The sequence below is a fragment of the Schistocerca americana genome, chromosome 7 (assembly GCF_021461395.2).
Source record: "Schistocerca americana isolate TAMUIC-IGC-003095 chromosome 7, iqSchAmer2.1, whole genome shotgun sequence".
NCBI classification, from domain to species: domain Eukaryota; kingdom Metazoa; phylum Arthropoda; class Insecta; order Orthoptera; family Acrididae; genus Schistocerca; species Schistocerca americana.
The window spans coordinates 134,663,731-134,691,333 of NC_060125.1; the positions used below are offsets into that span (position 1 = coordinate 134,663,731).

General features: G+C 39.3%; 3 protein-coding genes across 3 annotated transcripts in view; 2 read left to right on the forward strand and 1 right to left on the reverse strand.

Annotated features, from left to right (window-relative positions):
• The window catches only part of LOC124621911 (malignant T-cell-amplified sequence 1 homolog), a 68,126-nt gene extending 66,548 nt beyond the window's left edge, over nucleotides 1-1,578 (reverse strand). The window contains exons 1-2 of the mRNA XM_047147413.1: nucleotides 1,432-1,578; nucleotides 1,147-1,299 (exon numbers count right to left, since the gene is read on the reverse strand). Coding sequence (XP_047003369.1) covers nucleotides 1,147-1,299; nucleotides 1,432-1,442 — 164 coding nt within the window. The 5' untranslated portion in view covers nucleotides 1,443-1,578. The remainder of the gene's footprint in view (nucleotides 1-1,146; nucleotides 1,300-1,431) is intronic.
• A 159-nt stretch (nucleotides 1,579-1,737) lies between these two features.
• The window catches only part of LOC124621909 (RNA-binding protein 41-like), a 64,013-nt gene continuing 38,147 nt past the window's right edge, over nucleotides 1,738-27,603 (forward strand). The window contains exon 1 of the mRNA XM_047147409.1: nucleotides 1,738-1,790. Coding sequence (XP_047003365.1) covers nucleotides 1,782-1,790 — 9 coding nt within the window. The 5' untranslated portion in view covers nucleotides 1,738-1,781. The remainder of the gene's footprint in view (nucleotides 1,791-27,603) is intronic.
• Nucleotides 1,754-3,452, forward strand: LOC124621910 (WD repeat-containing protein 18). Its single transcript, XM_047147412.1, has one exon. The coding sequence runs from the start codon at nucleotides 1,869-1,871 to the stop codon at nucleotides 3,195-3,197; it is 1,329 nt and encodes a 442-aa protein (XP_047003368.1). The 5' UTR covers nucleotides 1,754-1,868; the 3' UTR covers nucleotides 3,198-3,452.

Below are 27,603 nucleotides of genomic sequence, written 5' to 3' on the forward strand. Positions count from 1 at the left end.
AAAGGACGGAATATACATGTGATACAAAGCTGTTGAGCTAATGGAAAGAACTGTTGAACATAGCCCTACATGGCTGTACACTACTGCCTTACAACCTAATTTTTTGGGGTAGAAAGTTTCAGTAGTGACAAACAGATGACATTTAGGTTCAGTTTCAGTGCACATTTTGCTAACAAAAAATGTACACTGGATACACTAGTCGATGAACATGTGCTTAATATTTACCAAATTACCTAGTCAATACCCAAAAGTTTGTTGCAGACATACACCCAATATTGCATGTAACATACACTACAGGGTTAAATTTGTTACTATTCAAGCTATACCATGAAATGATGACAAATCCATGTTCATCATCAAATTCTACAAATTTCACTCCTTAACTTACGGCATAACACTCGACATAAATGAGAAACCCTGCTTGTATAAATCCAAGGATCGTTGTAAGACTGTCACCACTCACCTCAGTTGATCAATGCAAGCATAGCGGAAAAAAAGGTTGTATAAAAACGCGAATTTAATCAAATAGTCTATTACCCACTAACTGTTTCATTAAGTATTTTCATTACCTGTACGAAAATGCCACAAGTAATTGACAACAGACCACAAATTGCAATAAAGTTATTACACTTATGCTTTCACTCTATATATTTAATTCTGTATTCTGAACGCGATGGAAAAAAATTTGACGGTGTAGGATGTTGGAAACAAATTCTGACAAAATTTGTAATAATTCATTTCTAAATGCTAATACATATCAACTGTACTGGAAACTGCAAGCCAACTGGGAGCACCATTACTCAAGTGACCTAACAGTCATGCAGCAATATATTACGCCTTCTCTAAACGCATAACAAATCACAATGTACGCGTCACAAACAGTTACCGTTGAACTTTCGTGTTTACGACTGTTAATGCTACTTCCTTCTATAATCAACGAATCTCAAGCCTATGATGATATATAGTATTGGTCACTTGGATTTTAAGTTTGAAGAGTTAATGTGCCTGTGCTTACACGCTGAAATTCACAACAACGGAAGGCAGGTAGATAAGTAGTTACCTTACATTTATTCTCGATTTATCACGCCTACAAAATTTCTAGAATGACGATTGTAACCACGCAGGATATTTTGTGTAAGAACATACCATTTGACAATCCGATATGTATCCTTCTTTGGAAGGACCGAGTCAACGTAATTCTCCAGGTATGGATACTGATCTACGAGCTTTGTTCTGATCCCTTTTTGCACGGATGATTTCAGCTGTTGCACTCCCGTCACGCTTTCTTTCTCGTCGAATCTGAAAATGGAGACATGGAACATTTACACACACACACAATGAAGAAGAGAGAATTTTGAGCAGTGATCGCAATGCATAAACTATGCTAATGAATATAGTTATTTCTCAGAAATAGCAGTCGATTTCCCTCACTTTTTAAACATGTTTTGAATCTGCACTTCATACACCACACACACACAATGATTTTATTTCGTTGGTTAATTTACTCTTGTAACACAGGTTATCCAACTATGCCTGCACTGACTTTCAATGTTAGATTCAATTGCACTTCATATAAAGTTTTAATTTTGTATAACTTTTTTACTCATATAGCAGTAAATATAAATTTCTGCATTTACGATCCTAAAACCTACACTGTGAGTGGAGAACTGGTTTTCTATTCTATTTCATACAATGTTATGGAAAGGTTGGTTTACTGTTGTACTGTTAACAGCTGAAAAACAGAACAACAAACTTCAGCAGTGGAGCAATGCGACTTGCTTATGCACGTGGTAAGTGTACTGTAGTGACTGTATAGTGCGAACGTTGAAAAATCGTCATCGTTAGACACAACTATTTCGAGTTTTGTAATGACTGATACAACTGAGGTAGTCATAACAAGTGATGGTTCAGGTCAGTTGTGGAACGCTTGTGTATGGGATCCTAACAACGGAACTTCGTTAATGTATTATAAAGGTGGCGGTGTCTCGGCGCCCCATACGCTTTGTCTTTTGGGAAATGATTATTTGTTATCGGCTGACAACGCAAGACCACTCATACATGCGTGGCCACTTAATAGCCAAGAAACAATAAATTTGGGCACTGGAAGGATGTTGTGTTCAGGCTGTGTAAACGCATTGGCTGTCTCTCCCAATGCTCAGTACTGTGCTGCAGGAATAGCTGAGAGACTTCATATCTGGCAGATAGCATCAGGACGGCTTATGGCGGTGGCAAATCGTCACTTCCAGGATATCACATGTTTAAAGTTTACTGATGACGGTACACACATTGCTACTGGCGGAGAAGACTGCAGAGTAATTGTGTGGCCTCTCGCTTACTTGATTTCCCAGTTCGCCAATGAAATGTACTCGGTGCCAGGAGAAGCAGAACCACGATACACCTTCTTTGATCATAGCCTGCCAGTCAAAGACGTTTTCATTGGTCCAGGAGGCATGAGAGCTCTGCTAGTGTCTGTCTCTTTTGATCGAACATGTAAAATATATGACCTGGCATCAGGTAAATTGTTGTTGTCTTTATTATTTGATGCACCACTAACAGCTGTAACTGTTGATGGTACGGATTCTGTTGTTTTTGTTGGAACTAATAGTGGAAAGATTCAGGAATTCAATATCAGCCATCCTCCTCGAGATGTGCACCATGTAGTTAACGAAACACCAAAAAAGTTTGTTGGACATGATAAAATGATTACCAGTCTGTCATCGTCAATTGGTGGTCAGACACTGCTCTCAAGTTCAACAGACATGAAAGTCATCGTGTGGGACATTCCAAGTGGACAGTGCAAAAGGGTGTTGCAACATAAGGGGCCTGTGTACAATGCTTTTTTTACCATTTGCCCAAAACAAATGTTTATAGAAGACTGGAAACCTACTGTTGTATTGAATGGGTTTCAAAAATCCGTTGACAGTGAAAACAAATGCATTGAAATTATGAATAAGGTGGATTTATGTGAATCACCCACATTGTTCGACGCAGTACCTATGGTTGCAGTAGCAGAAGCAGGTAGCATAAAAGATGAAGTAATAGCTCTAAAAAAAATTAATAAAGACCTATATACGTTTGCTATCAACAAATTGTTGGATACTGCATCACTTGAAAGTAGCACAGGAAATAATGGTGACTCTTTTAATAGAGGTATTAAAAAGAAAAGTGTGAAGAGAAGACGGCAAGATGAAAAATAACAACATTCTCTTATTGAAACTTAAGTGCTTTATGTGCCTATTTCATTGTTATTGTTTCATGAAGTGGTGTAATTTTAAGACTGAATATTAGCACTAAGGTGTAAAAGTGTCTTAAACTTCCATAAATACCAGACTGTTGCCTTTATGCCCAGTAGTACTTTGCTCATTTACTGTAACAACCAGCTCATTTGTGATCTGTTGTTTCTCTTTTTACATACATAGATAAATATATATATGAAAGTCCAAGAATCGAAAGTAAAAGTGAAATATATATATGTATATCCTTGATTTTTGTATTTGTCTTTCAGTAAATGTCACAAAGAGATTAACCAGTCAAATATTGCAAGTTGTGTTTGCCTGAACTGCACTGCATTTGGTGTCCTTTAATATCCTTATGCCTTGTGACACTTAGAATTACATTGACAGTGTCATCAGTTAAATGATGTGCAATCAGAGCACAATAGGAAAGTAATAATGACTGTATTGAAGTTCTATGTCTGAATGGCTATGCAACAGTCGATCAATGTATTATCAAAAATCAGTGATGCTGCTAGAAAAAAGGGAAACTGTTAAGTATTGGAACCATCCGAAATCTTGAGTTATTGTGACAACTTATCTGTAGTGCAGCCCAAGGTCTAGGTTAGTTTGGACAGTGACTATTTGGTTGTACGCTGGCAAACTTTAGGGATATGAAAGTAAAAAATCTAGTTGAGGTAACAGATTGAGGGGTAGCGAAGACTAATTTTTACGTTCATGCTATATTGATAAATGCAGGGGAGGGGAATGTAAGGGTTCAGTGCATAGTGTAACTTCTGTTGTCCCATTCCCCCACCCCCTCTCTGCACATCCTTTGAAATACTGATTGTGGTGAGAGTATGAGGCCAAGGTTAGTGTGGAAGAGGATAGTTTGTCTGCGAGTTGGTGAAGCTGACGAATGTGAATGCCAAATAGAGGTTGTGATAAAAGATTGACCTGCAGCAGATCCGTATATGTCTACATTTGTGCTATTACTATACAGGTAATGCTTCAAATAGGAGCAGTTCTAATCCGAGTGCTTTGACTTTGTGGGATGTTGGTTGACAACATTGCTGTTTATATAATAAATGTAGGGTAGTTTTAGGGAATCAAGGGAAGACAATGAATTCTGAGTGCCACTATTCAAACTATTTGACACTATTCAGAGGTCATTCATGGTTATGTTGGAGTTGTGAAAGATTTCTTTTGACTCCCTGCCACCACAGTTTTAATACTTTCCTATGTGTTCAAAAATATAATACAAAAGTAAGTTAGGGTGAAGTGGGGTAAGTGTAACCATGGGGTTAGTGTAACCACGGCTTATGGTGCCTTAAAGAAGCTGTATTTTTACCTCTGACCTACCACACATGTTAATTTACTCCTTTCTTTGTTATATTTAACCATAAGTTGTCAAATCTGACATAAATTGGTAATTAATTATTGGACTTGAATTGACGTCTGCACTTTCACTCTGCAAGAGAGTGACATGTTCAGAATTTGGTGGTCTGTCATTTTTGCAGTTTTAAAGATAACTGCACAATTTTTTGGTTACAATCTAACTTTTGCATGATAATTTCAAATATGAGATTCGTTTTACTCTTCTGATAAAGCTTTTGATATGCCAGTCATAGTTACACTTACCCCAACTTTTCCCATGTGGGGCAAGTGTAACCAATCTGCTGGGGCAAGTGTAACCGGGGGAGGGGGGGGGGGGGTGTTACACTTGCCCCAAACAAACTTACTGGAACATATTTATCTATGTAAGCCACAACCTTGTTTTTGCTATAACACTAGATCAACTAAACTGGCCTTCCTGTACATATGGATACCAGAAAACCTGATGTGCTGGATTTGTAGGTCTACTGAGTTTGTGATAGATATATCTCATTTTTTATTTAAGTCTACTATATTTTTAAACCACGTTTCCGTTTATAAAATGACACAGAACTGTAAAGAATGCCACCATTTCAATTACAGTACAGTATGTGAAGCATTGTTTGACTGACAACAATGTTGAGCATGATACTTCATCCTGCAGCCAATGGGTGTAGCAGTGTTTAAGGGAGCGAAATCTACTTGGGACCAAAAGTTAACTCGTCACCAGAGACATCATCAGGGGGTAAAAATTAGCAAACGTGACTTTTCCAATCTCCCCGCTGCTGTATGGAATGAATCACCACCTGTATTGTTGAAAAGTGGTTTTCAAAAAACAGGAATATTCCCTTACAGTAGAGAAGTAATTGGTAAAACTAAATATGAACCGGAAGTCATATAAAAAATATGTAGCTTATACCAAATCTTTGGCAGAAACAAATCCATTGTCAGTTCACGATAATGCAGCCATAGACTGTGTGGAAGCTACGTCTCTAACAGAAAGTACTCAGATTTTTGGAAAGCTTCCAGCTGAACAACCTCCAGAATTTTATAGGCCTACATCGACTGAGCCCTGCAGTTCTCCCAGTATCAGACAGAATTCTTTGTCAACCATTCCCAAGCTAACCAATATTTCATTATGTTCTGGAACTTCTGATTTGTCATTTGAAAGCTCATTATTGGAAACAGTCCGACAGTGTAGTCTCCCTGGTAAAACAAAGAAGAAAAGGATTGCACCAGGAGCTGAAGTTATCACTTTCCAAGATGCCATCTATAAAGAAAAAGGTTTTAAAGGAAACAAGAATAATGAGGAGAAAGCAAAACAGAAAAGCATTATCGGCATAAAAAAGGGCTTGGTAATGAAAAGTAAATCTTCCAAACAAAGTGCTGTTACTTTATCTGAAATGGCATCTCGGAATGTTGTGAAAAAAAAAAAAAAAAAAAAAAAAAATCCCCGATTGCTCATGTCAGTAACAAGAAAAAAAGCCTAAGTTGAATCAGTAAGTGAAGAAAGTAAAACTGAAGGAGGCCCATCTTTAATAAGTAGTGATGAAGAAAATGGGACCATAACAACACTGGACGATCTCAGGAAAGAAATGATAAACTGTGAAGAAGAAGAAGGCAAACTTTTTTGAAGCCAAAGATAAAATTACAGTTTGAAACTATGCTCTGGTAGAATGTAAGAAAGTTTATTTTATTGGCCAAGTTACCAAAATTAGTGATTTAGGAGATCCAGAAGTGATTTTCCTCAGATGCAAAAATAAGACAAAGTGTGGCACCACATTCTACTGGCCTGATAGAAGAGATGAGACGGAAGTTCCATTCTCTGATGTCATTTCAGTGCTGCCTGACCCTACTTTGGGTCACTGGGGAGACCTGACATTTGGTGTTACATTTGATTCATACAACATTCGGTGACTAAATAATAGTTAGGGCCTAAGTGTGAATATAATAAGTTGAATTAGGGCAGTTTAGTATTAAACACAAATTGCCAACAACTTTAGTTCAGTTACCATGAAAAATAATAGAAAGTGAACTTTTCTTTTCTCTTGATACTAGATATTTTATTATTTTTGTTAAATTGCCTACTAAAGAAAAAAATATTACTTTTGTAGAATTTAAACTGGCCTAAAACAAAAATAAATCATCTATGAAGCATTCTGTTTCAGTGTTTTATGGTTTAGGCTAACACTTATATTTTAGTTTAGCGAACATTTTCTTTGTATTTCATAATATACAAAGAGGCGTGTGCAAAAAAATTCATATCTTGAGTAAAATTTAAGATATTTTTATAATTTAAAAATCCTCAAATTCAGTAAAAATTGCGTAATCAGGTCACTTACCCCAAGTCTCTTTTACAATGCTCAGTATGGGTACAACAATGCGGGGTTACACTTACCCCGAACCGTGGGGCAAGTGTAACCTCACAACACAAAATTTTGAAAACAATTATTTGACCATATAATTTATTTTTTCAAAAACAAAATGTATATTGTTTAAAAGTCAATAAGTCAAACTTTAAGCATGAGAAATTTCAAAATCATACCTTCAATAACAAGTTGGCAATTTGATGTCAAAGTTGAACTATGCCAAAACATGGTTACACTTACCCCACTTCACCCTACAGTATTTCAGTTATTTCCCACTGCATGTAGTTTGACATGGCAGTTTGCTCTCTGTCCCTCTTATTTTCTGAGAAATTTATTTAGTGACATAGCTGAATAAAGAACAGTTGTGTTGGTGACTATTGTGGAGCAATCTGAAGTTTAGGCTGGATTGGAAAGTGACAGTTTACTTGTGAGTTGGCAAAACCAACAAATGTGATGTTGTGAGAATAACTATAATTCTTGTTGCAACAAACATTTCATGCAGAATGGATTCCCCCCCCCCCCTGTTTTGTCATGGCATGATGACTAGTGGTAGTAGTTGTTGTGATGGTGATGTCAAGGTTTCTGCGAAGGCAATGAAAGCAATACTGTAAGAATAAGTTGCTAAGCAGTTGAAATAGTTATTTTCACGAAGTACCTTGCCACTATTATTTGTTGTGGGGAATATCTTGCAAACTTTTCTGACTATTGCTATTGTTTTTCCAAATATTTTGCATTCAGTGATTACATTGACATCAAAATCTGGCTCAATTACTTAAAATCTTTGCTACAAACCACATTTTCAGCTGACCTCATATTGGGTACTTATAACCAGCCATTTACATGTCCCCTTGTTTTCTCTTCACATCTTACAGCAAGCTGTGCCAATGTTGCTTCACAAAACACACAAGTATTTACATTGTCATTGATCGAGACTAATACCTAATTAAGTATTAACTGCAAAATATTATGTGAGAATCTGTAAGATGAGCTGTTATGGTTTTCTGCTGATGATAGGTGAACTCGGTCTGAGGGGGGAGTAGGGTTTAATGTCTGTCTACAACTTCTCTAGTTAAAAAGTGGCAACTTGGAAATCTTACCTTGTGTACAACAATATTATGAAAAGGAGATACTGCTGCTCGTCATACATGGGAGCTGTTGAGTCACAGACAGACGCTACAAAAAGACTGAAGTGCATGTTGAGCTTTTGACCAAAATATCTTTTTCCGTGGCCAGATACAGTGGTCATGCACGCGCGCGTTGTGCTTGCATGAATTGTGGTGGTTGTCTGCATTAAAAAAGGAAATGCCTTTTGTCCGAAAGGAAGTCTGGATAGCAATGTGTGATCTGCAGTCTCTCTCTCTCTCTCTCTCTCTCTCTCTCTCTCTCTCTCTCTCTCTCTCTCTCTCTCTCTCTCGTGTGCCCTCTTTGGGTACCACTTATGTGATACATTGTTTATAGCAGTTCAGATGGGGTTTTGAGTGTTAGTGCAATCTGTGGTCCATATTAACATTTATGAATAAAGTTAAACAAGAAACATTATCCCTTGATAATGTTCATTCACACGTGTGTCCTTTTCATTACATATTTTTGAGGTAGGACAGTAACTGGTGATTGATAAGCTGAGCTGTTCTTCCAGTTTCAAAAGAATGTTGAAGAAATATTACAGGTGGTCTTATATCTTGTTCCACCACAGCAGTGCAGCTGCTCAGAGGGAGACCAGAATGCAAAAATTCGTTGAGAAGCACCAAACCTATCTTTTCAGATCTCTTTTCATATTACTTTTCTCTCTTTTGGAAGAAATAAAATCCTCCATGGATCTGATTTTAGATTCATTATTGACAAACATGTTTCAAAGAAGGCCTGCTACAGATTGTTAAAGTGACTTAAGCTTTCTCTTTTTGTGTAGCTAGTGTAATGTAATTATCAGAGGCCTTCATCATCAAAATGACAAGTCCGATTGGTAACAGTAAAACTGAAATGTTTTTTAATATGATCTTGAACTGTTCCTGTAGTCTTAAATCTGAAGACCGGTTTGATGCATCTTTCCATTCTAGTTTATACTTTGCCAATCTCTACTTCTGTGAATAACTACTGCAACCTATATCCACATGCTCTCTTACTATAGTCAAGCTTTCGTCTACTTGTACAATTTTTACCTTTCAGATATCCATCGATGTCATATGGTGTGTCCCCTCAGCATGTCACTTCCTTTGGTCATGTGCCATAAAGCTCTTTTCTCATCAGTACTTCATTACTTGATCTACCCATCTGATCTTAAGTGTTCTTCTGTTACACCACATTTCAAAAGTGTCTATTCTTCTCTTGCCTTTACTGTTTATTGTCCATGTTTCACTTCCTTGTAGGTTCAGCTAGAAGTACTAAAGCAAAAGGAGGACATTCACATCTATGGACATGTTACCACTTCATGAAACTCAGTGTATGGTTTCATTAGTATAGTAAGCTTTAGTCACATATCTTTCTTTCCTTCAGTGTTTGTCCCATCTATAGTAAGTCCACTCACAGTGGGCGTTTGTCCATCCCCGATTTGACAGTTGTTCTTATTATAATTTTGTGACCAGATGCCCTACCTGACATTACAAACATATGCCATCCTCAGAGAGTAAATTCCTGTGTGTCATGCGCCCAGTGAAAGCTGATCTGTATGTGTGTCTTCATGTTTTACCTGGTCTTTATTGGAAATTATGATATTGAGATGGAGTACTATCTAAGAACTGTGCTCAGCCTGGGTGGTGTATCGGAGAATGTTTTTTATATCAGCACGCAAATTCATTCAGGGTCTGGCTCACCTTTCTATTAAGCAACCCTGTGCGATGTGTAGTAAGGTATGAAAGCAGGTTGGGGTTAACGCGAATAGTGCTGCGTGTTAATTCCACTTTCTTCTTCCACTGGTAGCTATAATCATTGGTGTTTAAATGTTTCATCTAATTCTTTGCTGTGTCAATCAGTTTAATAATATTCTGCTGTAACAACCATTAATGATGAAATTGTCAAATCATCTAATACAGGCATCAACTGCTAATATTTCAATGTCTGTAGGAAAAACAACCTCTGAAATGAAACTACTATCAAATAAAGACAGAAAAAGTTTATATTATCCAAGTGCGTGAAAAATGAAAACATACATTCCAGCTTTCTTCAGTAAGACAGAAAAGAGCAAAAAATGAGATTATTCAGGATTAAGGACCTGTGATACGGGGTCAAGGGACAAATAAAATATAAAGACTTAGATTGCAGGTGTTTAGGGCTGGTATTTGTGTAACTGCTGAGAATTGTTTCATGGGTGTAAGGTTGAGGTCCAAGGCACAATTTTCTGCTTAACATTTCATGCTCTAGCACTGGAAACATAATCACAGAGGCTTAAACAGCTGAGAAAGCAGTTACAGACTCGAAGAAACTCAGTAAGCTAAACTGTTTATAAGTATCCGAGCAACAGTCAGTTCGTGACATGCATACATATAAAAGTTCAGCTTATTGAGCCTGTTCCAGTCTGTAACTGCTTTCTGAGTCATTAAAACCTCTAATGATATCTCCAGCAGTGGGAGACAAAATGTTAGGCAGAGAATTATGCCTTGACCTTGGCCTTATGTCCATAAAATAAATTTAAGCAAAGATGGAGACCACTGTAAAATCAGAAACAAATTATAATGAGTTATCTGTCAATCTAAGAAGTAAGTAGAATTTAGGTTCTTCTATTTTGTTCTGGTAATTAGAGGACAGCAGCTCTATTTTGTACTTATGCAGCAGATCTACAGTTCCCTGTGGCAAGGACTGTTTTGTACAGAGTTGGTACCAACACCCCCTAGACTTCCACTGAAGTATCTTAAGAGCCCTTCCATAATGATACAAATTTCTGAGGATAATTATGGATGACTGAGGGTTGTTTCTGGAATGCTGCAAAAGCCAAGATTACAATTGGTCTTGCCCATAGTTTAAATCTGTCTGAATGTCTCAAGATAGCAGACCCTGTGCTGCAAACTGAAAGCTTCATTTCTGAAACAACCCATAGTTCATGGTGGACAGTTTGTGAAGTTTCAAAACAGCACGTGCTCCACAGCAGAGTGAATGATTCACATTGAAATCATGTTTTCTTAACATATTTGCTCATTTTTACCTGGGTGTTGTAAGTCTTCTCATTCACTAATTTCTTTAGCATCCAAAACCAACAAAAACATTTACTGACTTGAAATGTAATATTCATTGAGATAGCTCTGGGGCCTAATGGCATTGGAAATGAAAATATGCTACCAGTGTGTAATTGGAAAAATATTCAGAAAAATTCTGAAGAGAATACAAACTACAATCATATTGTATAAAATGTTCTGGTGTTCATAAAAATTTGATAAGCAATGATCCAGCATAAAGTATTGTTCATCCCAAATTATCAGATAAGTACCACACCAGGCATCACTGTACATAACATTTCAAGTTTTGAGTGACAAAGCTAATAAAGAATACATAACATGAACATTAGGGCTTATGTTTTGATGGTGTACATTATAATTGTAAATGCATTCGGCTCAGTCACACGGATGTGCAACAATGTAGTTATTTGTGCAGCTGCTTTATCAGCATTTAAATGATAATATTTCTCTGCAATGCTTTAAAATTGGTAAGCCCTACTTGAAGTAATAACTTCACATTCCCCACACTGCTATGGCCTAGCTCGATACCTAGATCTGCACTTAAATTTTATTTGCGTAGCTGGTAGTGTGAACTTGATGCAGAACAGTTTAGCACCACAATATCTGCAGTAACTGTATATACTGATTTGAGATGACAATAACAACCTGCTCCTGTCATTACAGGGTCAAGTTATTTCCCCTTTTCTTTCCTTAGTGATTTACTTCATGATTTTCATAAATCTCAGTTTGGTACTTGTAGATAAACAGCAGTTACAATATGTAACTCAAAGCACCAGTTTTCCTTAATGGTAGTGGCTGCACTGTCATACATAAAATTAGGACTACAAATGAAAAGGCGTGTCTCAAGACATCTTATCAAGCATACTTCATGTTTTTAATAGAGGGAAACATTCCATGTGGGAAAAATATATCTAAAAACAAAGATGACGTGACTTACCAAACGAAAGCACTGGCAGATTGATAGACACACAAACATACACACAAAATTCAAGCTTTCGCAACCAACGGTTGCTTCATCAGGAAAGAGGAAGGAGAGGGAAAGACGAAAGGATGTGGGTTTTAAGGGAGAGGGTAAGGAGGCATTCCAATCCCGGGAGCGGAAAGACTTACCTTAGGGGGAAAAAAGGACAGGTATACACTCGCATACACACACACATCCATCCGCACGTGGTAAGTCTTTCCGCTCCCAGGACTGGAATGACTCCTTACCCTCTCCCTTAAAACCCACATCCTTTCGTCTTTCCCTCTTTCCTGATAAAGCAACCGTTGGTTGCAAAAGCTTGAATTTTGTGTGCATGTTTGTGTTTGTTTGTGTGTCTGTCAACCTGCCAGCGCTTTTGTATGGTAAGTCACATCATCTTTGTTTTTAGATATACTTCATGTTTTGTTAGACATGCCAGAAGCTACACACAATTCTTATGTCAGGATTATTATGAATAATAAGAGGCTTTGACTTGCTCAATGGGGCAATAGGCTGAGTAACGGATGGATGTCCAACATATTTACAATAGATAGTTCACAGTCAGACTTGGGCAGATTCTGTAGCAGCATACATGGCATGAGCAAATGTCTGAACAATTATACTGAGGCTACAAAACTTACATACAAAAGTAACTTTCATGTGATATGTCACTACCAAGTAACATAGCTGGATGAAAATTTGATGTACATAGAAAAAACTGCTACTGTATAGTCCAGAAGGTAACTGAAAGAAATAAGCAATGGGGTGAATAGTCATAACACTATTATCAAAAAACAATAATTGCACCTGTGATTCACGATGGTCCCATTTACATTACAAAAGGCGGGGCCTGGTTCTTAATAGGGTGTGTGATCACCACGTACAGCATTGCATGCTCTACAACACACCCCATGCTGGCCAGAAGGTTGGTGAGGAGTTCTCGTGGAAGGTGTTTGGTCGATGGTGCGTGTGGATGTGCTGCAATACGTCTACCCATTGATGAGATTTAAGTTGAGGGAACTGGCAGGCCAGTCCATTTACCTAATAGCCTGTTGTTCTAAGAGTTGCTCAACCTGCACTGTTCAATGCAGTTCTACATCTGTATCTACAGCTTACTCTGCAATCCACCATGAGAGGTGTGGAAGTAGGTATGTCCCATTGTACCAGTTATTAGGGTTTCTTCCTGTTCCATTCACATATGGAGCACGGGAAGAATGATAATTTGAATGCCTGTGTGCATTCAGTAATTATTCTAATCTTACCCTTGTGATCCCTACGTGAGTGATACACAGAGGGTTGTAGTATATCCATAGAGTAATCATTTAAAGCCGGTTCCTGAAACTTTGTTAATAGACTTTCTCGGGATAGTTCGCGTCTGTCTTCATGAGGCTGTCAGTTCACTTCCCTCAGTATCTCTGTGACACTCTCCCACAGATTAAACAAACCTGTGACCATTCGTGCTGCCCTTCTCTGTATCTATTCAGTATCCTCTGTTAGTCCTGTCTGGTAAGGGTCCCAGACAGTTGACCAATATTCTAGAACCGGTCACATGAGTGATTGGTAAGCAATCTCTTTTGTAGACTGATTGCACTTCCTCAGTATCCTACGAATAAACCAAAGTCTACCACCTGCTGTACCTACAATTGAACTAATGTGATCATCCTATGGAAAATCCAGGAAGGAATGTAACAATATTAGAGAAGGAAAGTTTCCACTCACCATATGGCAGAGCTGCTGAGTCGCAGATAGGCACAAGAAACGCGCATGCAAACGCAATTCACACACGCACGACTGCAGCCTCAGGCAACTGAAACCACCTTTTTTGGTTTTTTGTGTGTGTGTGTGTGTGTGTGTGTGTGTGTGTGTGTGTGTTTGTTGTTGTTGTTGTTATTGTTGACAAAGACCTTAATGGCCGAAAGCTATAATTGTGAGCATCTTTTTGTTGTGCCTATCTGCGACTCAACATCTCTGCTATATGGTGAGTGGCAACTTTCCTTCTCTATTATGTGATCATTCTATTTCATATCCCTATAGGATGTTACATCCAGGTATTTGTATCAGTTGGCTGATTCCAACAGTGACTCATTGATATTATAGTCATAGGATGCTATGTTTCTCCATTTTGTGAAGTGCAAAATATTACACTTCTGAACATTTAGAGCAAGTTGCCAGTTTTTGCACCACATTGATATCTTATCAAGATTTGGTTGAATATTTATGCAGCTTCTCTGAGATAGTACTTCATTATAGATAACTGCATCACTTGAAAAAATCCTAATTTTACTGTTAATATTGTCTGCAAGCTCATTAATATACAACATTAACAGCAAGGATCCCAACACACTTCCCTGGAGCACACTTGAAGTTACTTCTACATCTGATGACTCTCCATCCAAGATACATTCTGTCATCTCCCTATCAAAAAGTCCTCAATCCAGTCACAAATTTCACTTGATACCCCATATGATTGAACTTTTCAGAGTACTGAGTCAAATACTTTTCAGGAATCAAGAAACACTGCATCTACCCTATCCAAAGCTTTCAATATGCCATGTTAGAAAAGTGATAGGTTTCACATGATCGATGTTTTCGACATCCATACTGGTTGGCATTGAGGTGGTCATTCTCTTCAAGATACCTCATTATGTTTAAGCATTGTCATGCGTAAAATCCCCCCCATGAACCATGGACCTTGCCGTTGGTGGGGAGGCTTGCATGCCTCAGCGATACAGATAGCCGTACCGTAGGTACAACCACAACGGAGGGGTAGCTGTTGAGAGGCCAGACAAACGTGTGGTTCCTGAAGAGGGGCAGCAGCCTTTTCAGTAGTTTCAGGGCCAACAGTCTGGATGATTGACTGATCTGGCCTTGTAACAATAACCAAAACAGGCTTGCTGCGCTGGTACTGCGAACGGCTGAAAGCAAGGGGAAACTAGAGCCGTAATTTTTCCCGAGGGCATGCAGCTTTACTATATGATTAAATGATGATGGCGTCCTCTTGGGTAAAATATTCCGGAGGCAAAATAGTCCCCCATTCGGATCTTCGGGCGGGGACTACTCAAGAGGATGTCATTATCAGGAGAAAGAAAACTGGCTTTCTACGGATCGGAGCGTGGAATGTCAGATCCCTTAATCGGGCAGGTAGGTTAGAAAATTTAAAAAGGGAAATGGATAGGTTAAAGTTAGATATAGTGGGAATTAGTGAAGTTCGGTGGCAGGAGGAACAAGACTTCTGGTCAGGTGAACACAGGGTTATAAACACAAAATCAAATAGGGGTAATGCAGGAGTAGGTTTAATAATGAATAGGAAAATGGGAATGCGGGTAAGCTACTACAAACAGCACAGCGAACGCATTGTTGTGGCCAAGATAGACACGAAGCCCACACCTACTACATTAGTACAAGTTTATATGCCAACTAGCTCTGCAGATGACGAAGAAATTGAAGAAATGTATGATGAGATAAAAGAAATTATTCAGATAGTGAAGGGAGACGAAAATTTAATAGTCATGGGTGACTGGAATTCAAATGTAAGAAAAGGGAGAGAGGGAAACGTAGTAGGTGAATATGGATTGGGGCTAAGAAATGAGAGAGGAAGCCGCCTGGTAGAATTTTGCACAGAGTACAACATAATCATAGCTAACACTTGGTTCAAGAATCATGAAAGAAGGTTATATACATGGAAGAATCCTGGAGATACTGGAAGGTATCAGATAGATTATATAATGGTAATACAGAGATTTAGAAACCAGGTTTTAAATTGTAAGACATTTCCAGGGGCAGATGTGGACTCTGACCACAATCTATTGGTTTATGACCTGTAGATTAAAACTGAAGAAACTGCAAAAAGGTGGGAATTTAAGGAGATGGGACCTGGATAAACTAAAAGAACCAGAGGTTGTAGAGAGTTTCAGAGAGAGCATAAGTGAACAATTGACAGGAATGGGGGAAAGAAATACAGTAGAAGAAGAATGGGTAGCTCTGAGGGATGAAGTAGTGAAGGCAGCAGAGGATCAAGTAGGTAAAAAGACGAGGGCTAGTAGAAATCCTTGGGTAACAGAAGAAATATTAAATTTAATTGATGAAAGGAGAAAATATAAAAATGCAGTAAATGAAGCAGGCAAAAAGGAATACAAACGTCTCAAACATGAGATTGACAGGAAGTGCAAAATGGCTAAGCAGGGATGGCTAGAGGAAAAATGTAAGGATGTAGAGGCTTATCTCACTAGGGGTAAGATAGATACTGCCTACAAGAAAATTAAAGAGACCTTTGGAGATAAGAGAGCCACTTGTATGAACATCAAGAGCTCAGATGGAAACCCAGTTCTAAGCAAAGAAGGGAAAGCAGAAAGGTGGAAGGAGTATATAGAGGGTCTATACAAGGGCGATGTACTTGAGGACAATATTCTGGAAATGGAAGAGGATGTAGATGAAGACGACATGGGAGATAAGACACTGCGTGAAGAATTTGACAGAGCACTGAAAGACCTGAGTCGAAACAAGGCCCCCGGAGTAGACAACATTCCATTGGAACTACTGACGGCCTTGGGAGAGCCAGTCCTGTCAAAACTCTTCCATCTGGTGAGCAAGATGTATGAAACTGGCGAAATACCCTCAGACTTCAAGAAGAAAATAATAATTCCAATCCCAAAGAAAGCAGGTGTTGACAGATGTGAAAATTACCGAACAATCAGTTTAATAAGCCACAGCTGCAAAATACTAACACGAATTCTTTACAGACGAATGGAAATACTAGTAGAAGCCGACCTCGGGGAAGATCAGTTTGGATTCCGTAGAAACACTGGAACATGTGAGGCAATACTGACCTTACGACTTATCTTAGAAGAAAGATTAAGGAAAGGCAAACCTACGTTTCTAGCATTTGTAGACTTAGAGAAAGCTTTTGACAATGTTGACTGGAATACTCTCTTTCAAATTCTAAAGGTGGAAGGGGTAAAATACAGGGAGCGAAAGGCTATTTACAATTTGTACAGAAACCAGATGGCAGTTATGTGAGTCAAGGGACATGAAAGGGAAGCAGTGGTTGGGAAGGGAGTAAGACAGGGTTGTAGCCTCTCCTCGATGTTATTCAATCTGTATATTGAGCAAGCAGTAAAGGAAACAAAAGAAAAATTCGGAGTAGGTATTAAAATCCATGGAGAAGAAATAAAAACTTTGAGGTTCGCCGATGACATTGTAATTCTGTCAGAGACAGCAAAGGACTTGGAAGAGCAGTTGAATGGAATGGACAGTGTCTTGAAAGGAGGATATAAGATGAACATCAACAAAAGCAAAACAAGGATAATGGAATGTAGTCGAATTAAGTCGGGTGATGCTGAGGGAATTAGATTAGGAAATGAGATACTTAAAGTAGTAAAGGAGTTTTGATATTTGGGGAGCAAAATAACTGATGATGGTCGAAGTATAGAGGATATAAAATGTAGACTGGCAATGGCAAGGAAAGTGTTTCTGAAGAAGAGAAATTTGTTAACATCGAGTATAGATTTAAGTGTCAGGAAGTCATTTCTGAAAGTATTTGTATGGAGTGTAGCCATGTATGGAAGTGAAACATGGACGATAAATAGTTTGGACAAGAAGAGAATAGAAGCTTTCGAAATGTGGTGCTACAGAAGAATGCTGAAGATTAGATGGGTAGATCACGTAACTAATGAGGAAGTATTGAATAGGATTGGGGAGAAGAGAAGTTTGTGGCACAACTTGACCAGAAGAAGGGATCGGTTGGTAGGACATGTTCTGAGGCATCAAGGGATCACCAATTTAGTATTGGAGGGCAGCGTAGAGGGTAAAAATTCTAGAGGGAGACCAAGAGATGAATACACTAAGCAGATTCAGAAGGATGTAGGTTGCAGTAGGTACTGGGAGATGAAGGAGCTTGCACAGGATAGATTAGCATGGAGAGCTGCATCAAACCAGTCTCAGGAGTGAAGACCACCACAACAACAACATGCGTAACATTGAAGTTGGGGCTGAAAGCATCCTTGAAAAGATGCACATGGAGGAGGAGTCAAGTATCACAATAACACTGACTGGAAAATGTACTGCATTCAGCAATCTGAAGATATGTACATCCACCCAACATTATGCCTCTCTGCACCATAGCACCTAGACCACCAAAATGCTCATGTTTGGCAACTTTCCTGCTTACATTAAATGTTCCCACCACTTTCCATGTGAGGGTGGATCCGGAATCACTACTCAGCCTCAGCGTCAATCTGCACTCATTCAAGAAGAGCAAATAGCCTTTTCCTTGCTGGTCTAGACCCTGTGCTTTTGGTACCATCACAAACGGCGTTGCCAATGTGTGGGTGGCAATGGAACACAACACACTGATTGTCGGGCAGAGAGACCACCACCATACATTTGCCGTGCCATGATGAAGCATGAGATTGTCTGCCTTGCAGTCCTGTTAAATGTGGTTGCAATTGCACCTTCTGTTTGACATGGGTCCCTTCTTGCCTGTTGCACAATGTAGTGATCATCTGTTGTTACAGTTGACAGTGGTTGACCAACCTCTTCTCCTGTGAGCAGGAGTGCCCACGATTTGAAGTGCTACCCATGCACATGAAACAGTGTTGTGAGCAATAGAAAACTGCTGGGTTACACTTGTCGCATATCATCCTCGTTCTGTTTTCTTGATTATTCTTTCCAATATGAAGCCATCAAACATTGTCTCTGGACCGTGGTACAATGGGAGACACCACCACAATGCTACGAAACTGCTCACTGATTGACACACACTGTGTTCTCCCATTCCTTCAACTGCCAGACGCATTTGGCACTGTAGTCATGCTGACCTCACGTCATGTGACATCCAGCTTTGTGAGCACAACTGGAAGATCCCTGGAAATGTGCTCCCACATTTTTTTTTCATTTTCAGCCATTAGTTAAAATGTTATACAGTGGAAATTTGATTTTACATTCTCCAGTGTTACTTTTTTGTTGTGATTCTACACCATAAATTCATAGCTCTTGTGAAAAACCCATAAGATCAATGCAAAAAATTCCCCAGTTTCATGCCTTTTCCTAGTAAGGTTTACCTCGATCCTACATTCATATTTGACATCCCGCTTGACTTTATCCTGTATTGTTACTGTTGACATTTGATGTGCCTGAACGAGTTATAAGTTGCACAAAAGACAGAGGGTTCACACTGAAGGTGATGCCAAAGTAAAGGCAATATTTTAGGCCATTGCACAAGAGGGGAGACATGAGAGAGGAAATGCTGATATAATCCATAATTGGCATTTCCATCACAACTTGCAATGTTTAGCTTCAATGTGCAATTATGATACAACTACTGCTAGGTTATAGCAGTAATGGACAATCTGGACTGAGCCAATACGTGACAAAGGGACACAGCTGCCAACTTTTCTTGTACCACTTATAACTCAGTCTTGTCTTTTTTCATGTATTTCCAATGTACTGTATTCAGCAAAAATATAATTCGTCAACCTTTTAAATGCAAATACTGAGTCTCAAAGAATGTGTGTGGTCAGAATTGAGGAAATGTCGGCCATTTCTGGCTAGTGAGCTCGTATTGGCTAGTGACTTGTTACTTCACCAAAAAGCCAGCGCAGCCACTACACCACACTAACACACAAGTTGTCTACAGACCTTAGCTTATGAAACATTCAAAATTCCTAAAGTACTGGATTATAAACAGGCACAGAAGTTATAAATCAAAGTCAGTGCGAGAATTTCATTCTTCTCCTCCTAGGTAGCCATTTCACAACACTCATAATCTCAACTGAAATAATGAAATCACAAATCCATAAACAAACGAGAAAAGAATTTCAAAATTTTATGTCATATACTAGACGTATTAGGAAAAAGAGTGGGTTTTGCCTCTAGGTTTTCTGTAGGGTACCAGGAGAACTTGAAAAGATCATCACTTTTGCTAATGATGTAGGAGGTAATTGAATCATTTCCCAATAAACTACTGCCACAAATTATAGCTTAAAATGCGCATTTTTGATGGTTCTTTCAATTTATGTTCACCTGGAAAATAGCACCTATTTATAGCTACATGCTGAAAAAGCTGAAAACTGTGAAATACAGTAAACAAGGCCAGATTAAAACTTTTCCACCTGCAGCCAATAGTTCTATAGCGTGGTGATGTCATGCTAATGCAGTGGCTTCTAGCATATAGTGATAATTGGCAAGCCAAGCTTACTTGATGGCTTGTTCCAAAGTACGGCTGATGTGATCGGTATGCAGTGACAACGGCTTCCACAAAGATTAGTTTACCTCTTACATCCTTCACTACTGTGCATTAATTTTACCTACTGCAGTTCTGCTTGGAGCCTGTCGCCAGAATCCGGAACATTTGTGCCTCTACTGATTGCAGCCAATGTAGGTTATTCCATGTGTTCAGTGAACAGTTGTGCAATGGCTTGTTTGTCTTTGTTGCAGTCCTCAATGGTATTTAGTGCATTGTGATGGCAGACAGATTGTTGTAAATGTAAGAGGTACTGGGACGCATCACAGCAGGCTAAACTTTATTTCACATTCGTTGTTTAAATAAGTAACACATGCAAAGGAAAACTTGCTTGTTTGTATGTACGATGTTGTTTGAAAAATTCTGGAACATTCATAATTTCGTGCCAATGGTGCGTTGGAGCGAAATTCGGTTGGCATCCCTGCATATGCCTGTGTTTGAAGTGTAACAGCCTGAATTTTCATTGTTTTATGCCTGTTAGTTATTGTTGAGTGCTGTAATGTGTAGAGTGTTGTGTCAACCAGTATGCCAATTTCAAGATGGCAGAGTTAGAGGGGCAATGCATCTGCATTAAATTTTGTGTGACTCTCAAGAACAGGGCCGGCGCAAGCCCAAGTTCCGCCCCGTGCGAGTTGCTAAATTGCCCCCCCCCCCCCCCCCCCCCCACGTTTTTTTACAAAACGAATCTGTAGGTTTCGGCCACTGAGTGGCCAGTCCCAGAGCTTTTAATATGTGCTTACATCTAAACCGTCATGTTGACAGTTATGTTCAGCATGATGGTATAGATGTAAACATAACTTAAAGCATTGAGAATAGCCGCACTGTGCTCGAAATCTATGTAGGTCTGGAAAATAAAAATAAAAACAAAAATTGCGACTGATTGGTGACGTTCTCTACAGATTTGTACAAAACAGTTGCTGGGCACCAGCTGAAAAATGGAGACAAACCTGATTGAAGAAATCTAGCTAATTCTAATAAGCCTTGTGAATTTACCAAAATGTTCAAATGTGTGTGAAATCTTATGGGACTTAATTGCTAAGGTCATCAGTCCCTAAGCTTACACACTACTTAACCTAAATTATCCTAAGGACAAACACACACACCCATGCCCGAGAGAGGACTCGAACCTCCGCCGGGACCAGCCGCAAAGTCCATGGCTGCAACACCTTAGACGGCTCAGCTAATTCCGCGCGGCATGAACTTACAGTTTATGTATTGCGACTCCATCTTCAGGCCACAAGTGGCCTACCGGAACCATCCGACTGCCGTGTCATCCTCAGTGGAGGATGCGGATAGGAGGGGTGTAGGGTCACCACACCCCTCTCCCGGTCATTATGATGGTATTCTTGACGGAAGACGCTACTATTCGGTCGAGTAGCTCCTCAATTGGTATCACGAGGCTGAGTGCACCACGAAAATCGCCAACAGCGCATGGCGGCCTGGATGGTCACCCATCCAAGTACCGACCACGCCCAACAGTGCTTAACTTCGGTGATCTCAAGGGAACCGGTTTAGCCACTGTGGCAAGGCCGTACAGTTAAAGTAAATAAACATTTTTCAGTGGTTGTGAACACATAATGTATTCAACGGAAAACAAAATGTATTTACAATTTAACAATAATTTGGTTTGAACAATAATATTTACAATAACTATTCAATGTTGAACAAAATAAGAAACAACATAGTAAATAACCAAGACACTGATCATAATATAAAAATTTTAAAAAATACTAGAGAAATCGAACCTTCCTGGCTTTTACTTGTGCAAACTCTTTCACACTATCTGTGTAATTTAAGTCCACTGCAAGCTCGTGCTCAGTTGATATTGTTGCAAGATCATTCAAATGAGTTTGGCTCATAGTTGATCAGAGGTATGTCTTTATCAGTTTCAGTTTTGAGAAACTCTTCTCTCCACTCGCAACTGTCACTGGGAGTGTTAGGAGAATTCTCAGAGCAATGTTAACATTAGGGCAAAAATTATGTCTTCCTATAAAGTTCAGAGTCTCTTTTGGACCTATTCCAGGTTTCAACAATGTTGAAAGCACTTTTAGTTCTTCCCTCAACTCCAGTGCATCAATGTCGCTTGACTCATGATCTTTCAAAATCGCTGCGAGGTTTTGACACTGTGTCCAGGTTGCCAGGAGGTGCTTTCTTCAGCTCGCCAATGTCGTAGAGAAAATCAAAATAATCACAATGAGATTTCATTTGATTTCATCTCTCATCCAAAGATGTGGTTACTATATCTAAAAGGTAATAGTAGAATTCAATTTTGTAATGTTTTGTTGGGTTATCTACTGTCTCATCCCTTCCTTCATAGGTAAAGTGTATTGGCTTCTTACTTCGTCGCCTGGAAACACTTATTCGTGGTTATGTTAGCTCTTCTAGCTCTAATTCTGTAGCCAATTCTTTGGAATCCGTCAAGAAATACACAAACTTTTCTTCTGCTCTGCAGGTCTCAAAATATGCTTTCATTTTTTCAAGCATTTCCAAGGGCCTCTAGAAACATTTATGTCAATGGTCTGGAGGGTCTTACTCACTTCACTGATGTGAAACAGAACGTCATACCAGATTACCAGAGAAGTGAGAAAGGTGTAATTTTTTATTTGATTCTCAAGTGACATTGCATCATGAGCGGTAATGCCTTCGAATTCTTGTGATATCTGAACCAGTGCATCATAAATGCCTCCAATTTGAAACCTCAGGGGAGTAAGTGCATCAATGCGACTTTCCCACCTAGTGTTGCTCAGTGGCTTCAGCGACAGGTTAGGCAGATACTTCTTCAAGACATCCCAAAGTCGAACGGAGGACGAGAAGAAGTCATACAAGCTTTTCACTGTCAAAATCATGGGAACAGCATATTTAGCATCGTTTACAACAAGATTCAATGAGTGACTGCTACATGGCACATAAAATGCTCTCTTGTTCATATCTGAAATTCTTTTCTAGAGACCAGACTTCTTTCTTTTCATGTTTACTCCATTGTCATATCCTTGCCCTCTCATATTACACAATAGGATGTTTTTATCTTCCAAGAACTTGAGTACGACCTGCGTCAAAGTGGAGCTTGAAGAATCGGGCACTGGAAGAAATCCCTGGAAATGCTCCCGAATTCGGACATCGTATACCCCATCGAGTCTTGTCTCCTGGATGAAATAATAAGTATGTGACCAATGATGTGGACAAATGTATTATCAGGCAGCAATTTCTATGGCATTGTGAAAATAGAAAGAAATACGAACTTTGCGAAAACTGCACAACTTTTGTCAGACAGAAATGAGCTTCAAAGCTAGCAAGGAAACGCTTAGAAGCAATGTTCTATCTATGGATTTTCGTTTTAGAAGGTGTCAAAATTAGCGTTTTGTTTTGTGCGCACGAGAGGGCATTGTTGCTAAAAGGCCATACTTTCTCAGGTTTTCATCAGAATCAAAGCGACCAGTAGTTTACTAAGATGAAACATGGATTCACACGCATTATACAGTAAATAAATGTTGGCAAAGTAATAGTGTGCGAGTAGTATTGTCAAACAAAAGTGCCGGTCAGAGTTTAATTGTTGTTCATGCAGGCGGAGACAGGTGTTTCATGGCTCAAAAACCAAAACGTTCAACTATCACTCAGAAACGGATACCAAAAAATTTCAAAAATATGTCAAAACCCAACTACTGCCAGGCTTATTAGCAATGTGTTTATCCCTTGTAATTACTCGCAGCGTATTTACCCATTCGGAATACTTCTAGCCATTGTAGGTGTTGGACATGTTTGACTGTAGTAATTGTTCAACCAATTTTTTTTTTTCCTTCCATAATCTAGGAAGAATAAAACACTCAGAAACTACTATTGAAGGGCGTAGCAAAATTGCTTCAGGCTTAACATGTAACCGCAGTATCGAACATTGCATTCGAATTTCCAAATTAGATTTCGTCTTCTGCAAAATTAGTTGTGAGTAAATGCATGGCACATAACAGGCTGGCGGCGCTCCACTCATAACAATACTGGCGTGTACGCCAGACTGCTTCCCCCTCTCTGTTCCTCTGGCGTAAACACGACGGTGCTGGCACAATGGCGAGGAAGAAATTAGTCCTCCTCCCTCCCCTTGTTCAACAGGGACGGCCGGCAGGTAGTCGAGGCGCCATGCCACAGTTCCTGAAGCCGCTCCCTCATATGTTTGGGTTCGAATCCCCTCTTGGGCATGAATGTTGAGTTTGTCAAAAAAAAGGGGGGGGGGGCAGATTTGCCGCCCCTCGGAAAGTGCTGCCCGGTGCGGCTGCACGTTTCGCACGTGCCTTGCGCCGGGCCTGCTCAAGAACCTTTACAGAGACACATCAAATGATCCAGGAAGCCTACGGTGATTAGTGCTTAAGCCACACTCGGTGTTACGAATAGTTGAAATAGTTAAAAAGTGGCCAGACGGAAGTTGAAGATGATGCTCGTCCAGGATGCCTTCCAATGTCTACCGACAACACTCATGTCAGGAATGTCAATGATATTATGCATGCTAGTTGAAGACTGGTTGTTCAAGAGATTGCAGAAGAAAGTAACATTTCAATCAGATCATGCCATGAAATCCTGACACAGCATCTTGGAATGCATTGTGTTGCCACCAAGTTCGTCGCATGGGTCAAGAGTCAAGACGAGAAAGACCTTCACCTCAGTCTGTGAAGAGTTTCTGGATGGCACAAACGAGAACGATATGTTCCTTAAGAGAATCATAACTGTTGATGAGATGTGAGTCTATTATGATGATGATGATACCAAGGTTCAGTCTTCAAGTGTGTCAGAAAAGGTTTTCCAAGGCCAAAAAAACTCATCAGGTTAGGTCAAATATCAAAGCCATGCTGATAGTTTTCTTTGACTCTGAAAGATTAGTTTGTCATGAATTTCTGCCACAGGGACAAACTGTTAATTGATGGTACTAGCGGGATATGCTGCAATGCCTGCGAGAAAATGTGAGAAGGAAATTGCCCGAAATGTAGTGAGACAATTCATGGCACTTGCATCATGATAGTGTACCCACACATTCATCCCTATTGGTGTGTAACTATAGCAAAAATAAAATAATAATAATAATAATCCCGTGGAGGCCCGGGAAAAGAATAGGCCTCCGGTATGTTCTGCCAGTTGTAAAAGGCGACGAAAAGAACAAACTACTAATAGGGCTAACCCCCCTTTTAGTGTGATTAGTTGGTTCAGGACAGAACTAATGAAGCCTCGAACAAGCGCTGTCATGGTCGGGGACGACGCTTGAACCGTACGCCCGTCCACAATGGTAACGACACTGCTAGCCACACGGAAAATGATTTGAATCCAAATAGAGGTGTTTTTCAGGATATACTTCCTCCAACCACTCTAGAAGGAAAACAAAGACAGAGGATGAGATCGTTAGATGAAGTTAACAGACACCTCATGTTCTGTCATTACCAAGCAACAAACTTAGGAACCAACACAACTGGATACAGATCACAAGTATACACAACATTTATTACCAGATACCCAGAATTAAAATTTTTAACAGAACGACGACTAGCTGATCAGATCCGTGTAATAATAAAAAATAACAGGATACCCCAGTCAGAATTAGAAAACATCAAACAACAAGTACAACAAATACTAGAACAAAATAAATGTGCAATCGGAAGAAGAAGAAAATACAGTAATGGACTCAAATATCCCAGAGTAAACAAACAAAGACCAACACGCATCAATTAAACAATCAGAGGAAAACGAAATCTTAAGACAGCCACCAGAACAAGCACAAATAGAACACGAAGTGACACACATGTTAGATATAGAAGAAAAATTTCAGCTGACATATATAGAATACAAAGATGCAAATACAGACATTAGACCATTCTTGCATAGACCACCAAATAACCCACAAGTCGAAACAACAGTAACAACTATCAACACAATCATACACAACAAAATAAATGAAAATACAACTATGGAAGAGTTACAACTACTGGTTTATATAGGAGCACTCACTACACTAAATATACACACTAGGCAGAGATTAGAACCAACCAACACACAGAAGAAACCCACAAAACCAGCGTGGCAACACAGGCTACAGATCAGAATAGAAAAACTGAGTAAAGACATCGGACAGCTAACACAATTTATAGGAAATGAAATGTCAGAAAAAAAACGAAAAAGGTTAGGTAAAATCTCACAACAAGAAGCAATAGAGCAATTAGATGGAAAGAAGCAGAAATTACAAGCACTGGCCAAACAACTTAGAAGATACAAAAAAAGTGAAAATAGAAGGTAACAAAACCAAACATTCAACACAAACCAAAAGAAATTTTACCAGACAATAGATAACACACACATTAAAATAGACAATCCACCAAAAATAACAGACGTGGAACACTTCTGGAGCAACATATGGTCAAATCCGGTACAACATAACAGGCATGCACAGTGGATACAAGCAGAAACAGACACATACAAGATGATGCCACAAATGCCTGAAGTGATAATTTTGCAACATGAAGTCACCCAAGCAATTAATTCTACTCACAATTGGAAAGCCCCTGGAAAAGATGAAATAGCAAATTTCTGGCCAAAGGAGTTCACCTCAACACATTCACATCTAACTACATTATTTAACATATCTAAAAACAAAGATGATATGACTTACCATACGAAAGCGCTGGCAGCTCGATAGACACACAAACATACACACAAAATTCAAGCTTTCGCAACCAACAGTTGCTTCTTCAGGAAAGAGGGAAGGAGAGGGAAAGACGAAAGGATGTGGGTTTTATGGGAGAGGGTAAGGAGTCATTCCAATCCCGGGAGCGGAAAGACTTACCTTAGGGGGGAAAAAAGGACAGGTATACACACACGCACACACACACACACACACACACACACACACACACACACACACACACACACACCCATCCGCACATACACAGACACAAGCAGACATTTGTGAGATTTTACAAATGTCTGCTTGTGTCTGTGTATGTGCAGATGGATATGTGTGTGTGTGCGAGTGTATACCTGTCCTTTTTTCCCCCTAAGGTAAGTCTTTCCGCTCCCGTGATTGGAATAACTCCTTACCTCTCCCTTAAAACCCACATCCTTTCGTCTTTCCCTTTCCTTCCCTCTTTCCTGAAAAGCTTGAATTTTGTGTGTATGTTTGTGTGTCTATCGACCTGCCAGCGCTTTCGTATGGTAACTCACGTCATCTTTGTTTTTAGATATATTTTTCCCACGTGGAATGTTTCCCTCTATTATATTCATATCATAAATTATTTAACGGTTACATTGCAGACCCATA